Source organism: Lates calcarifer, linkage group LG17 (assembly GCF_001640805.2).
Source record: "Lates calcarifer isolate ASB-BC8 linkage group LG17, TLL_Latcal_v3, whole genome shotgun sequence".
NCBI lineage: Eukaryota > Metazoa > Chordata > Actinopteri > Centropomidae > Lates > Lates calcarifer.
In genome coordinates, this window is record NC_066849.1 from 21806344 (window position 1) to 21822068 (window position 15725).

A 15725-nucleotide genomic window follows, 5' to 3' on the forward strand; every position below is an offset into this window, starting at 1 on the left:
TTTTCCAAATCAAAGCACCACTTCAGCTCACCTTAAAGGCATCTGCTAGGATCTCTGCTCCCCTCTGATTGGTCCGTTTGGAAAGGCCCACAAAGAACTCTCGACCTGCAGAAAGAATCAAAGGCCAATGAAGTTATACAAAATATCTATGAACATACATATGACAGATAGAAAGGTGTATCTGTAAGGTTTGCAGTGATAAAATCCAAAAATATATAAACACAAGCAATACAGTGAGTCTGTGGAGCTACAGTAGCTGAACACTGCAGTTACCACAGTGTCTACTTTATGCATGCTTGTGAGAAAGGCCAACTGTGGTCAGTATGGTGGGGCACAAACAGACAGAGCCCTGAATGCCTGGCGAGGCTGCAGCACACTGAGCTCAGGGATGGGCTCCTAATGTAGCTGCTGAGCCTTTACAAAATGAGCCGTTAGCCGGGGCCCTGCCAACAGGAAATGTTTCTAGCCCTGCCATGTGAAACCGATTTCAGCTGGAAGGAACGAGAGCACAGAGCCAGTGTCTAGAAACCCAATTAAGTGTACTATACTTTTTCCTAGTGGCCTGCGCAGTGTAGAAGACACTGACCCACATTTTAACTCACCACACGACTGTAACAGAATGTACAGAAAATCTAATAAAGACCACCATGCTCTTGATTCTCTGCCTTCATCAGTTTTATTACCTGATGCCAGAGTACTAAGAGGCCCGTGGTGAGATCCTGGAGTCCTGCTGATGTAATTTGACCATGCAGTATGATACACAACATTTTTGCTACAGATTATTTTCGGGGGAAATTCTGCTTAGTATGCGGAGGCACTGGGTCATCGAGGTCGCAGAGAGGAATGTTTGTATGGAGGATCCCAAAACACAGACACACAATTGTCTCACGCTCACTTGGTGGACTGTCTGTGAGACTCATGTTCTGCTATCTCACTGTTATATATGCTATATATGCAATATTTCCTGTACATTCAACAAGTACATACATATTTCTTATATGCAGTTCATGGATTACAGTAAGACTCAAATTGTACATGTGGTTGGTCAGTTTCCCAGACCTTTTGTAGAGTGACATATGTGAAGTGTATTATGTAACACCACAACACAAAACATCTTGTTATACGATTTTAAAAGACACCAGCGTGAAACACGTACACTACAAAAAACATGGCCAAAGTTAGCCTGTCTCATGTCTATGATTTTTATCTGTATATTTCACCCTGTATAAACAAGCAAAATTAACAAATCCAAGGATGTTTGGAAAATCTTGCCTGAGTTCATGTTTAAGCCCAAAATTAACAAATGATGGCCCTGTGCTGGCAACAATAAGCATATGAGGAAAGTCTACTATGTGTGAGTGGACGTTTGACAGACACGATCATGTAGAAGTTACTGGGTAATCCAACCGACAGTGTAACGAACCTGTAAAAAGCACATCTCCTCCATCCAGTGTAGCGTTCTCGTCAGTCATTTCCACAATGTTCAGATTCAGATCCTTCAGAGCTCCTTTCATTGCCTCCGTCTGGAAGAAGCACACACACACACACACAAACAGTGATTCACTTAAAACATCTGCGGATATTAAACAAAAGACTGAATCATGATGACATTACAGTAAGTTAAACCATCAACTGCTCCGAACCATCAGCATTTCCTATCTTCAGGAATATTACGATATGGTCCAGTTCTAATCAGACATGAGTAAACAAGAGAAAATCAGTGAGGATTTTCACTGGGTCTCTGTAATACACAGTATTTAGTAATATCCAGGTTTTTGAGATTGAGTGCAGTGAAACAAAACCTTTACTCTCCAACAGGTTGCGATGACATCATCTCAATGGGCCATGAAATGATGTCATTTTGGGGGAAGTATGTTTAAAACTTTTACGAGGCAGTGGCTGCGGAAAATAGGTACGCTGAAGGACCAACACAAACTCTACAAAATGCCTCTTCCTGTCCTCATGTTCTGGGTCATCTGTCTTTTATATATTTATAGGAAGGAAGTGGAAGGATGGCTGCCACCGGGATAACATTAGCATATATTATGAAACGCATTCACTGGATGGAAAGTTACGAGAAATCCACATTTCACCTGCACGTCCTCTCTTGCCGATCCTGAAACCTGAGGAAAGAGCAGGGCTTTTTTTTTTTTTTGGCTGAACTGTCTGACCGCCCAGTGAGATTTTACTGTCCTGTTTTTGGGGTTCCTGTGGGAGTAGTTTCCAAGGCCAGTCATGTTAGCAAGAGCATCAGTGTTTCCACAAGCCCTATCTCACTATGACCTCAGCCTGCTCACTGTGCTTTTTGGCGAACACAATGCTTCTGCTTCTCCTCATTTGTGGAAGGCCGAACCATGAGGTCATCCAGGTAGACTGCCATGCACTTCCAAGATAACACAGTAGAGGCCTGTGTATACACAAAAGAAGGCACAAATCTCCCTTCCTCACAATCAATAAGCTACCATTTATTTGATTTTACGGCTTTTTGCTTGAGTGACTGTTTCTTTAAGTTGCCTTATGACCCAATGGCTCACAACCACAATGGCATCCTTCCAAACTATTCACTTTCCAGAAGTAAGACAGTGGAATCCCACAGAATAATCAAACTTTCCTCCTTCATGTTTCATCTTCACTGCAGGCATTCTACTCATCTTTCTGCTTCAGTTAACCAGGAGGAACACAGCGTCCTTCCAAGTGACTGGGTTCACAAATTCATTAGTGGTTTCTTAAAAGCTCTGACAGCAACAGCGTGCAACATATTAAGTATAGGTAACAGTTAATCCCTCTCATTTTTTGTTCGAGCAAAGGAAAGGCAAGCCAAGGCTTCGCCAATGCGCTGTCTGCTTTTCATTTTGTTCGGTTTGTAGATATGTTGGGTGGCAAACAAAAGTTAGAGTCTGGTTCCCGAGGAAGTACACAATCCAGATGGTTGATGATAACTTATGCTTCTTTGGTTTGAAGTTTGTTTGTTTGAAGTCATGTGTTTTGTGGTCTTTGCGTGTCACTTCTGTGCTGTCTTGGCTGGTCCCAACAAAGTTATTACTGTACAGTCATTGATTCATCATTTCAAAGGAAACATCAGTGAAATGAGTCAAGTCAAACACTTTTTCATAAAAATCCCATGTGCATGTCTGTGCCCATCGGCTGAGAGGTTGCACAACAAAGCTGAGGAGCACTGTCTTCATATTGTGGCCCAAAAGGTTGAGAAATTATTTTAACTGTTTGACTGTTGTGAGAGGATATACCTCTGCTCATTAGTCACTGTTTAACACTGACTCTTGATTCCAGATCCCTCTATCACAGTGGTTGTCTGCCCAGGAATCTGCTGGACTGTGTGAGGCAGCCCTTTACCTCAGCTCTCTGGCATTTCCTCTGACATCACTGGAGGTGATGTGACCCAAAGAGTGTTTAGTCCCCCTGCACCATGTGAAACGTAATGGCCCTTATAGATACACAGCAGTATGGTATCTGCTCTGTTGGCTGTATTCATGCGTGTTACAGAGCATCAATCCTTCCACATGGAAGCGAAAAGTGCTGCTCATGTGTTTCTATGAGAGATTTAGTACATATGGAAAAAGAGATGTGGACAAAAAAGAAAAGATGGTTGCATAGACAAAGAACTAGAACTAATTGAAGAAAAATCTATATTTGAAAAATATAACTTATTTATACTAGGTCACCACATACTTACTGTAATTTATCATTTGAATAAAATCTGATGCTTAAATCCTGCAATAATAATTAAAAAAATAGCATACAAAATACCTGTAAAATAAAGATAACATTCTGTCAACCTACAGTTCATAAAGCAGCCATATCATCATCCAATCTACTTCCCCATCAGTTTCCAATGTCAGGTGTAGCATGACTCTGCTCGGTCGTCTGTCAGGTTGTCAGGTTGAGAGTGACACATTCAACTGTGTCCTTGCACTAAAGAACCAATTGTGAGCTGTTTCTCCCCAATATATGGTGGCAAGATTGGGGTAAATTTTGTGGCGCAGACTTGGAACGGCTACTTGGAATCATCTCCACTCAGCAGTACCACAGGCTACCTTTGGGCCAGTGCCACCGTCAAAACTGGGACAGGTAAGCATGGGCTGTGCTGGATTTAAGCCACTTTTGGCGCAAACCATTTTAATTACTTGGTAGCAGCAGCAAAAGAAATCATCAAAATTGTTTTATCTAGAATGAATTGTTACATTTTGACTTCAAAGTAGCCTGAATTTCAAAGCATGCATTCAGAGTCCCAAATAAACCAGTAGAACTCTAGACTGAGTAGCATCAGTCAGACCCAGTACAGGCCAAAAACAAAAGCTACAGACATCTTACTGCATCTCATTCCAAATTATTGTGGAGCTGTGCAGGAGTCACTGGAGCAAATGTTCATGCTAGAAGTATTCATTTCAACAGAGAGACTACAATGGTAATAAAGGGATACACCTGCTCAGCTACAATATTTCCATAAGCTGCTGTGTTTAAACAATTCTTAGCTGGCAGCAAAAGGCCTCACACGAGACAAGAAAACCTTCTTGACACCATCACACCTCCACCTGTCTACATTCTTCATATTGTTTAAAGCACATTTTGACGCCATCAGCAGGTTGTAACAGAAACAGTGAATCACTGAAGCAGATAACCTATATATTTATGTGTAGTTGGCAGGAGTGCACGTTTTTCCTGCTGTCACACATCTACTTCGAGTTGCAATGAGGTTTTTGTTCTGACATACCTCTCTGTGATCATGCATATCTCAAGCTGTTATTCTCAAAGTTTTCAAAAACGTCCACTGTCATTTTTTTTGTCCATAAGACGACAGCTGAATGAATGGATCACTCAATTCTTAATAAACTCTCTGCAACACAGGAAGGTCCCAGGAGAATGAAATTTCTGTGTCAGTGAATATGACAAAGTCACTTAGATCATGCATCTTGCACATTGTAGCATCATGTCAAAAATACCTGAATCTTTTAACCATGTTTGCCATGTGTACAGAAAAACAGAGATCCTGCTTTTACTGTAAACAGGCAGGTGTGCTTCGACAATAAAGCAGCCAGTGAATGTAACTGACATTTAAGTCTCCTTTCTTTAACCATCTTCACTTGCATTATAATCAAATTGATCCTTGTTTATGAGTTTTGCTATAGGTTGTGGCAGAGCATTAAGAGCAGTAATCATGACTGACAAAGCTCTGCTGGCTGCTGCATAGTAGGAAAACAATTAGCATGCCAGTGCAAGTCCTAAACAGCTCCCCACAGAAACACTGCTAATCAGAGTAGATTAAGCTTGAAAGTTAATGTTCTGCAGTTTCCTCTCGTGGTTCATATTGCATTCAGAGGAAAATCCACCGGGTACAGTCACCAAAATCAGGCCCATTAATCATCAAGTCAGGTATGTCTTTGTCAATACTTTACCTCACTGGTTTGTGGAAGTGTTAGTGCTCATTGTCTTTGTTTTAGAAGGTGATATAAAGTATAGATCAATACACTGTCAAGCTGAGGGTAATTTTCTGCAGGAACACTCTATCATCAACAGTAAAGTGGCAGGCTTTAAAGGAACAGTTTTAACATGTTAGGAAATCCACACACAGGCTTTCATGTCAAGAGTTAGATGAGAGGACTGATACCACTTTCATGACTGCATGGTAAACCAGGCAAGCTGTTTCCCCTTTTCCAGTCTTTGTGCTAAACTAAGCTAATTGCTGCTGGCTGTAGATTAAAGTTTACCCAACAGACATGAGAGTGGCAAAGTAATTCTCATATAACTCTAGGAATATAAAAAGCATATTTTCCAGAATGTTAACTTATTCCTTTAACAAGTGCTGATATTTAAAGCAGCACATGATGACCTTTGAGTGCATTTGAGGCTCTTTCATCAATTAATCTCACTTCAGTGTTTCTGACTTCCCCCCCAGCCCTTTTCTCTTCCTCTCCTCCTTCACTCTCTTTCTTTCTTTGTCTCTCACATTCCCTTTATTCTCTTTAGACCCTCGTGGCAGGGTCAAGAATGCTCCTACAGTAGCTTCCCATGCAGAGTGCCCTATTATCTCTCGCTGTGAGGGATATCCAATACCCCATCCTGCCTAGGTGCCAACTCACTTTGCCAGCACCTCCTTCTCTTCTCCCTCCAACCCTCCTGTGCTCCTCTCTTCTTCTCTCCTCTCTCCTCCTTTTCCCCTGAGTGCTTGGCCAGGCAACATGCTGTTAGCCAGCACCCTGCTTTGAATGAAAAAGGCCTTTTAAAATTCATTAGGGGCAGAAGGCTCTGAGGGCCAGTCGGTCTGCCTGCCACATTCCTGCCGTTCCAGCACAGGACAGGGGAGACGGAGCAGAGAGAACAGCCTTTTATTTGGGGCTTTTTATGGACCCCTTCTCCCTTCTCTCGCCCCTGGTACCCGTGGATATCGCATTCTGCTAAAAAGGACCATCAGTCTGATAGGGCACGGTGCATTTGGAAAGGGAATAGAGTACACAACAATAGCATTCCTGAAGGTCATCCTAGCCTCCCTACACCAGGCAACAGAGTCCCACGCTCCAACATAATGGGGATACAGCATTCCTCTGAGCTTCACACGCAAGGATGTTAACCTCTTTAAATGACAGTTATCAGCTGCAGTTTGTGCATCAACTGCACATAATGCCAGACAGTTACAAGCTGCGAACACTACATTGACATATTATCACCTTATAGAGTTGATACTCAACATTAGCATTCATCTGGAGTCAAATGTCTGTCCACCTAGCAAATGCAAGTCAAATAGTCACTCTTCTTTTAGCTCTGTTTTGGCCTCCATCAGCTAAATGCTCAGCTATGTTCCCCAACTGGTCTGCCTTTTGGTTCTGAGCAGGTAACTTAAAGTTGGTATGTCAGAGCAAGACAGAGAAACTTGGGTAATGAGAGCAGTGAGAGTGAACCAGTAAAGCTGAGGGCCATAAATACAAAACATTAAGCTGAAAGACACTGGCTCTGTGGACCTGAGACAAACTCAAGAGTCAGATTTATCACCATGACACCTGAAGTGGCACAAAAACATTACAAAGAGTCAATAAAAAGTTGCAGTCTGTGTGCAAAAACAAAGAAAGAGACAAAAAAGTGTATCGTATTGACATATGGGCAGGTTTGAACAGTGAGTCTCGTGCGTCACAGTTAAAGCTTTGGCTGGACATCCGGGACACAGATGATGATCGTAGCAGATAGCAGTGGCCTAACACAGAAGAGAGTTCAAAGACCAGTGGAGTACAGAATGGGAATAATGAGTGCATTTCAAAGCAATCGAACGCATGGAATTTTAAATAAATGCACAGCGTTAGCTATGGAACAACTTGGTGGATAAGGCTATCTGAACCTTTCAGGTATTATGTCTCTGACGTCAGGGAGGAAATGGGGAGATGATTCCCTTTGTTTGCTGAGGAAAGTAAGTGCGAATAAATGGCTCAATTATAGATTTGTCAAAAGTTTGCCAGAGGCAGCGGTTTCACTGAGTGCTTCTTTAGAAGGAGTGCCTGAAGGTTTGAATAAATGGCAGCCATGAGGGAGAAAATCTACAGAAGCTGTAATAGGGTTCTGACAGGGCTATTGTTATATTCATACACCTCTTATACTCCATTGCACACACACAGACAGTCACACACATGTATGCACCCACACTCAACACACAGAGGACGCACACAGAAAAGATATTAATCTCAAAGTGTTAAGTTCTGGTATTGATAATCAGTACTTAATTATTTTTTTTCCCCAGTCTCTCTTACAGGAACAGTAATCACACAGGACACACAAAGCACTCATACATGAGTCACACAGGTGGGTGCATACATGGAAAAAAGGGCCCAGTCTGATGCTGTCATGGTGGTCAAATGGCACATTCCTAAAAGCAGTTAACTGCGAGGGTTTGCACTGACACAGCCCGTAACCAAAGTATGAAATGACAACAAGTCATTTAGAAGCAGCCAAGAGAAAACAAACCCTCCGTGGCCTGTCCTTGCAATATCTAAACAAATCCTTGGTGTATGTTGGAACATACCTGTGGTTAACCAAGTCATGACATCCCCCCCTTCTCCCTTGCAGTCCCCCACCAGCTTTAGGATTACATAAATGTTGAGAAGTAGGTCAATGTGAAGGCGTGCACAGTTAACAGTAGCAGATCTGGAGACCCTCGCACCACATCAACCACAAGGATCTGGCAGTCTGCCCCAGTAAAAGAGCTGTTTCAGCCAAACCCACTGCACTGTCTGAAATACACTTTCACTTGGGGCTCCCAGGATATCAGGGCTCCGAGGAAGAAAATGCCACACTATAGTCCTGCTTGGACACATTAACAGCCGTCTGAATGGTGGGAGATAGCGGCCAAGCCAGGATTACACAAATCAACTGAAAAGAGAGGGAGAAACAAAGTAAATGTGCAGGGCATGGCTCTGATTGTTAAATGGTGCATCTTCATCTTTGTAAAAGTATATGGTGTGTGAGACAGATTATTGCATTTCAGAGAACTGAGAAAGGCTGTAATCTTCATGTAATTACACATAAAAAGTGTGGATGACTGGCTGTATAGAGACTCATTAAACAGGAATAAAAAATTTCTCCATAATTTGTTTTCTATTAATGCTCTAGTGACTCTTTGTTATCTAGTCCTTTTATTATTTTTAGATAGAGAACCGAAATTGAAAGAGTACCAAAATTACATCTCATCATTGAATCCTTCAATAAACAGGGGTCTCAATTTATGTCCTGGGTTGATGATACAACAGACTCTCTACCAAGCAACAGAAATAGTAGTTTCTCACGTCCTGAAAAGTCTAACGAAGGGTTGTGGCATAAAACATTCCCTTAATCTACCTCTATGATACTGAAGTTCCAAGAATTCAGGTCAAACTTTCCAAATGAATTTCAAATGTAAGATAGATAATCATAAAACCTCCTACACATCCTTAAAGATTTGCGCCCTTTTACTGATAAACACCATAATTACAGCAATTCTTAGAAACTATTAAAGATTAGGGAGTAACTCTGTTGAGTAAGGCTTGTAGAGTCACTCTTAGATAACACTCTTAACCTCCTAAGTCATTTGGGTCAAAGGGTCTGGCCTCATTTCTGAGCAGGACAGCAAATATATCAAGAAACTGAAGTTAACTGTGAAATATGCAGATAAATATGTAGTATTAGAAAATGTAAATGAAAAAAAGGTAATATTGTGAAACTTATTCAATTAAGGGAAGTGACTTAAGTAACATCTCGTTCTGTAACACCTTGCTGGTCACAGGGCACGCTCACATAGAGAGACACCCAAGCAGAGCAGAGTACTGCAAAAATAAACAGTAACATGAGTCTGTTTGACAAGTCCAAAGTCTGTCCCAGAGCAAATAAAGTGCTCGCTCCAATCAGCAGGGCTGTAAAGAATGTGTCTGCTGCCTACCTCTCACTGTGACGGCTCCACAAATACAGGAGAGCTGCAGGCTAGGAACTGCTGGAAAGCAGAGGGATGGAGGCTGCTGGTTACAAATGGACGCGAGCCTCCACCGTAGGGAAAAACAGAGGGGGCTTCAGTAAATACATCTCCACTTGGCACCGACTCCTCTGTGTTTATTGGGTTTGACCCCCACGGACTGGACCTCTATACCCAAAGGGGGGGAAAGCCAATAAACTTGCCTACCTCAGGGAGAATTACAGTTCACCTTAGCCTGACTACACTGATCTGATAAGAAAATATCTCAAACATCACTGCACTACCTAAAAATTTAGTTACCACAGAGGGGATGATTTATTACACATTACATTCACACCCAGGAATTCATGCTGAATTAACAACAACGCAACAATATGCAACCTCTGCAAGCACTTCTGCAATGCAGACTGGTTGGACATCAGCAATAGACGAACAGCTTGCATGCCCTCCAGGTCACTCTGCTCTATACCACCAACAGGCAATGCCAGTAAACTGTTTTCATGACCAAGGTTTCCTGTGCTGCATAAAATCAATTGGAAAAAAGTGAAATATTCTGAAGATTGGGGGCCTGGTGTAAGCACTGTGAGTGCTAGCCCAGTTAAAGGTTGTTCCACTCTCTTCCAACATTTTAAGCAGGGCTATAAACCTCCTCAGCTCTTCTCTGATAAACTGAGATTTATACTAAAGCATTTGCTTGATGTTATTATCCAAAGCAATAAAACGCTAACAGCCAAATCAGTGAAAAGTCATATTTCAACGTTATAGCAAGCACAAGACAGTCAGTGTTGTCAACACTGAGAATGTACAGAGAAAAGAAGCTCTATGCCCTTTCCTCTTCCTCCCTTTCTTTTTCCTCGAAGGAAACCTGAGCGGGAAACCCTACTCGCCATCACCTTTGGCCTACCTGCGCTGACAGAAACAAGACCACCCACATTTCTGGTAAAAGGTGACAAGGCTGGGAGTTCAAGGTGAGCATGTTGTGTGTGTCAATCATTCCATGTGCTGCAGTGTAAATATAAAGTCTGTGTGTTGAGAGAGGGTCATATATTATAAGACTATAGTATCCATAGTGCTTAAAGCACAACACCAGGATTTTTCCATGTTTTAGATGATTTACTACAAATCATTTAAACTTTATATCACAACCATGACAAACCATGTTTTGAAAGTTTGAGTGTGTTTTCCTATTAAACCAAGCATTCACTGGTTTCCATTCATTTCTATAAAATATGAAAATGTATTTAAAGTTGCTTGGGTTAAACATCGAGTCTGCCTTTGTTTTTGTTTTGTTTTGTTAATGAATGTCTGGATAGGCTAGTTAAAATACATTAATCTAATCTAATACAAAACTGTAGAAATGGTCAACACATAAAGGCTCAGTTCACCCAAATAACAAAATACTTAGTGGTACCCACCCGAGTACAATGGAGGGATTACATTTCTAGTGTGTAACACAAAAAGTAAAGCAGAAATTTTTCCTAAACTGTATAATTCACAGACATTACTGTCAACAGTTCACTGGAACTACTTTCCACCAAAGAAAAACTGCCCATGAAAACTGGACAAAATGTTCTGTGGATTATTATAAACGATGGGGACACCATCTCTGGGGAAACAAGCTGCTGTAGCATTTTTCAAATGTCAATTTGTAATGCCATGTGCAGCATAAAGTTCTAATCATATTCAGTGTACTGGCAATGAGGCAGAAATCCCAGACAAGGATATCTCAAAACCTGGGGGAATAAAACCAGAATGATATGCATTGTTAGTACCACTAGAGTTAAGTCAAACCAATTTCAGTTATATTGCCCAAAATCAAATAATATGCACTAAGTGCTGTGCAGTAATTTGGATGAAACAACCCTTGAGCTGGGAAACAAGTGTGGGCTGTCTGAAATTTCTAGAAGCTGTTATTGAACAATTAAACCACAATGACTGACTGACATTTGGAAACAGGATGAACCAATGTATTATGGCAATATACTCCAGTAGACATCTGCCAGGGAGGTTTTGTGGAAGTACATATGGTTGAGGACTAAAAGTTGAATGGAAAGTGGAATGCCTGACAACTGTCACCAGAAGTCATTTCCCATAACCTGTCAGGCTTTCCGAGTGCTGTGGTTAACCGCTTATGACCCTTACAGAATCAAAACTTGGCACCAGCCTCACGTGTACTAAAGATGATTCAATTGAGATGATTTGAGTAGGAATCCCCATTGTGTTTGTTTTTGTTCCACGAGTTGAGGCCCCTGGAAAGCCAAAGTAAAAATACCCAGAGCTCCCACACATTTAAGCTGTTTCAATATTTGTGAGGCCCAAGGTGTGCCACAGAACAGAATGTCCAACCAAAAACTGCCTGCAAAGGTTTGTCTGAATTTATGCCTGACCTACCATAGCCTTTTCCATGGGAGGAGGGAGATATGTTTGGTGCTTTGAGTGCAGCGCAGAGAACAGAGTGCAGAGCTATGAGAAGGACCGAGAAAAGAGGTGGAGAGTTTGGGTGAGTCATGTTAAGATGAAGTTTTTGTTGAAGGCTTCCCCCTCTCTCTTTATTTCCTCCCACGCAGGGAGTCCTCTCAGTGTATGGTGCCTGCTTGCTCAGAGAAAGAGGAACCCCCCTGGCTGAGAGGTCAGGGAAGCCACACAAGTAAGGAGGGAGGAAAGGAGAGTCGGAGTCCAAGAATTTTGACCTCACTGGATATGAGGAGTCTGACTGACAAGAGCTGCTCCCTCAAAAATTCCTCTCACCAAGGGTTCCGATACTGTTAGTTTTTGGTCATGCTATTCTGAATATCTGCGAAAAAAGTGAACCAGAATTTGGCTGAAAGGTTGCATAACTGCGGTATTTGACCACCTTTTGAAGCCACGCATACTGTCTCGATTGTAAAAAAAAAAAAAAAAATCTGTTGATGTCTTTTCATATCTGCATTCTTTTCATTGTTGAGGTGTTCCAGTGGTTGTTCCTCTTTGCTCTGTCCAGGATACTAAAAAGAACCTGGAAACACAGTGCGTTCTGCAGAAAGAAAACACCATCTCATACCACACGGTTACACCCACGCTTTCCAAAGAATGCAATGGATGTGTTCCCAAAGGGGAAAAAAAGTTAAATTTGCCAGGCAAAGTACAGACTAACTGCCCATTATGAGGGATTTCCCAAAACAGCCATGTGAAGTTAGATGTATGGGAGGGGCTGGTATGGAAAAATGAGGAAAAGGAGTATGTGTTTTAATCTTGTAAGGGGAAAAAAACGAGATGGGCCAAAAGGTTTCCCATAAATGTTAATGAAGGGCTTTCCCAGAAAGATTTTTTTCCTCCTTTCAGCATGAAACAAGAGGTCAGGTGCTAATGTTAACCAGCAGGGCTGGATCCAGAGACCTGCCTTTAAAGTATAATAGAAGAAAACCATGTGGAATGAACCATACTGCAGGGATTTAGCAGTGAGGTAGCTAATTTTGTATGATGATGTGTTAGAAGAATTGAGCAGGCCTTATACACAGGCGCACACAAATCTAATAAAAGCCAAGATGACTGCATCATTTTTTACTTTTAGAAACAGCATCAACATTTACACACAGGTAGACTGCTGTAATGTCTCAGGTATGTTTCCAGACAGCTGTTGCTGTAGCTGCACTATGGCTGGTGAATATTTTGAAAGATTTAAATGCTGGTTTTTGGGGTTTGTTGCACATTAGCCAACATATTCTTTGCACAACTACTGCATGGTTGCTTGGGATTGCTGCTATCTTTATTGTTCCGGGTCTTTGTTAGCTTGTTGATATGACTGGGTTTCTAACTGTCAAGACCAACTTTCAGCCTGCAATAGCTGAGTCAGTTCTGATTCAGTTTCTGAATCAATAGCTACTTCAGAAGTTCATTTAGGAGCAATTAAACACAACTCTTTGTGCTGGGCTAGGGTAGCAGAAGCAGCTTCAGTTAGGTCTGGGACACCACAGATCAATGTTGTCTTGAAGGAAATGTAGCCCAGATGAAACAAATCATTCAGGCTATTAAATAACTTTAGTGACACAGTGTATCTAAGCTTGCACACCTAACTCTGTCACATTTAATGAATGGATGTACCAGTCTGACAGTCTGATGTGTACATTTCTAGTCTGGGCTCAGTGATTGGATTATAGAACAATTCTGTAAGATTTTAGGATAAGATACACAAAACTATGCATAGGATATTCACTAAGGAATAAGCAAGAACTGAGTCAGAAACTGCTCTGGGATTGTGTATAAATGGATGAATTGAATATTGACAAAAATGTAATTGTGGAACTATTTGCCTCTCTCTGTTCTGCTGCACAACACTCAACACTTGTAAGTTCAGTCATATCAGATGATGAAACATACCCTACAAGTTGCTCCCGTACTGTTGGCCAGTGTAATCATCACCTCTGAGAGTCCCAACCCAAAAAGTACATTCTGTACTGCATGAATATCTTTTAACTTTTTAGCTTTTAACTTAAGTTACTGTGCACACTTTTTATAGTGTGACAATCCAACAAGATTCTGACTTTGAAATGCCAGGAAAGACATTAAAAGCAAGTTTCACTTGTACGAAGTGAGACTTAATGGTTATGTAACTGAAATGTAGGATGTATTTCCTATCTAAGTATCCTGACAGTGAGAAATAGCAGAGACATCTGAACTCATAAAATATTTAATATTTATTTTAGATATGCCATTAGAGCCAAACTATTTGGCAATTTTACTCTCACTCAATAAAGCAGCAAGCACTATGTCAGTGTATAACGATGATGCTCATTTTAGTGAGAGGATTACAGTTAGTTGCTCATGCATATTTACCGTCCAGACAGTTTTACTACAGTTGATATTCTATACCCTTGCTAATTTTGCATCGCTGAATAGTTGCCTTAACTGCATCATTACACTTTGATGCCAAGATGGGCTGTTGGCTGTGTGTCAGTCTCCTTTGGTCCAGCTTATTAAAGTTTACTACCGACGTTATCATGGAGGCTACAGCTGTTTGAGGATGACTAAGCTGATAAAATGCTGAATAAAAATGAATGAGATTTTACTGATTGTGTTTAGAGGCCTTTGTTTCAAACTAAAAAAAAAGAAAGAAAAGATAGTATTCAAAACGTTCAAAACTATTTTTCTCAATGCAATCTACACTGTAACTTGATGATGGTGCTCTTAGCCGATATGTTTGCCTGCTAGTTTGTCAGTAAGTCTGCTATCTAGCTGACCAGTGATCCTGTTATTCCTCTACTTGGCCACCACAACATCTAGCTAACTAGTCTGAACCCAGTCCCTGGCAGTCTGCTTCTGCTTTCCTGTCAGCGATAACAGCCTGCCAGCAGTCAGGCTCATCCAGCTATGTCTTTGAAGCTCCACATGTAATGCATGTGTGTGTCTAGGAGGGCCACAGCCACTCCCTCCCCTACCTCGCTTTCCTGAGGCCTGGGCTCGCAAGGCCACAGAGCTTGCCTCTTAGCCCTGAGCCTCCATGCAAAAACATCTCCACTGCTGCAGCGAAATGAGACAGACTGTAATGGAAACGGCACACTTCCAGACACTTGAGGGAATAGCAAGCATCTCCGCCTGAGCCCCGTCAAAAAAAAACATGCAGACTACCAGCCCTGGTCCCCCCACTCCCACCCTCTCTGTTCGTCTGGACAACGGGACATCTTGTCTTTCAGGAAATAACTGGGCAGGTTATAATGATTAGAACACATTGGAGATAATAAACCCTCAAGTGAGAGGATTTTTAAAATGTAACAAAAACAATGAAAAGCCACATTCATCTGGGATTCAGCATACAGTGTGTTCTGTACCTGCTGTTTTTTTGTGATGCAAGATTACACAGTATTGCAAACTTTGGGTTGGAAGTGCAGACATTCCTAAGACTCACATTTCCGTGTTTTGTGTTGCATACTGATCATTCTATGATTCAACAGATGATTCATGAACTGGAAATTTAGACTTCCCAGATTTCTAATAATCTGTCCAAAAGTCTCTCTTCTGTAATTTCAAGCTTCACCTGTGTACCTGCCAGATTTGGGGATGGATGCATTTATTTTGGGAGGGCTGATTAGTTGATTATTAAGCATGTCTTGATTATCAACTTATTGTTTAGATAATTAGTTTTGGGTAGTGACTGAAAGAATGAGATTACGGATACGGAGTGGCTGAAATGACTTTCCTCCAGAGGGTGGCTGGGCTCAGTCTCAGACAGAGATGGGGGTGAGGAGCTCTAACACCCGGAGGGAGCTCGGAGCAAAGATGCTGCTCTTTTGCATTGAAAGGAACCAGCAGA

General features: G+C 41.5%; 1 protein-coding gene across 2 annotated transcripts in view; it reads right to left on the reverse strand.

The window, feature by feature from the left end:
• ddah1 (dimethylarginine dimethylaminohydrolase 1) overlaps positions 1 to 15725 on the reverse strand; it is a 78962-nt gene that overhangs the window by 19106 nt on the left and 44131 nt on the right. For both annotated transcript variants that reach the window (XM_018694003.2, XM_018694004.2), the window contains 2 exons: positions 1424 to 1523; positions 32 to 105 (listed from right to left, as the gene is read on the reverse strand). In XM_018694003.2, coding sequence (XP_018549519.1) covers positions 32 to 105; positions 1424 to 1523 — 174 coding nt within the window. The remainder of the gene's footprint in view (positions 1 to 31; positions 106 to 1423; positions 1524 to 15725) is intronic.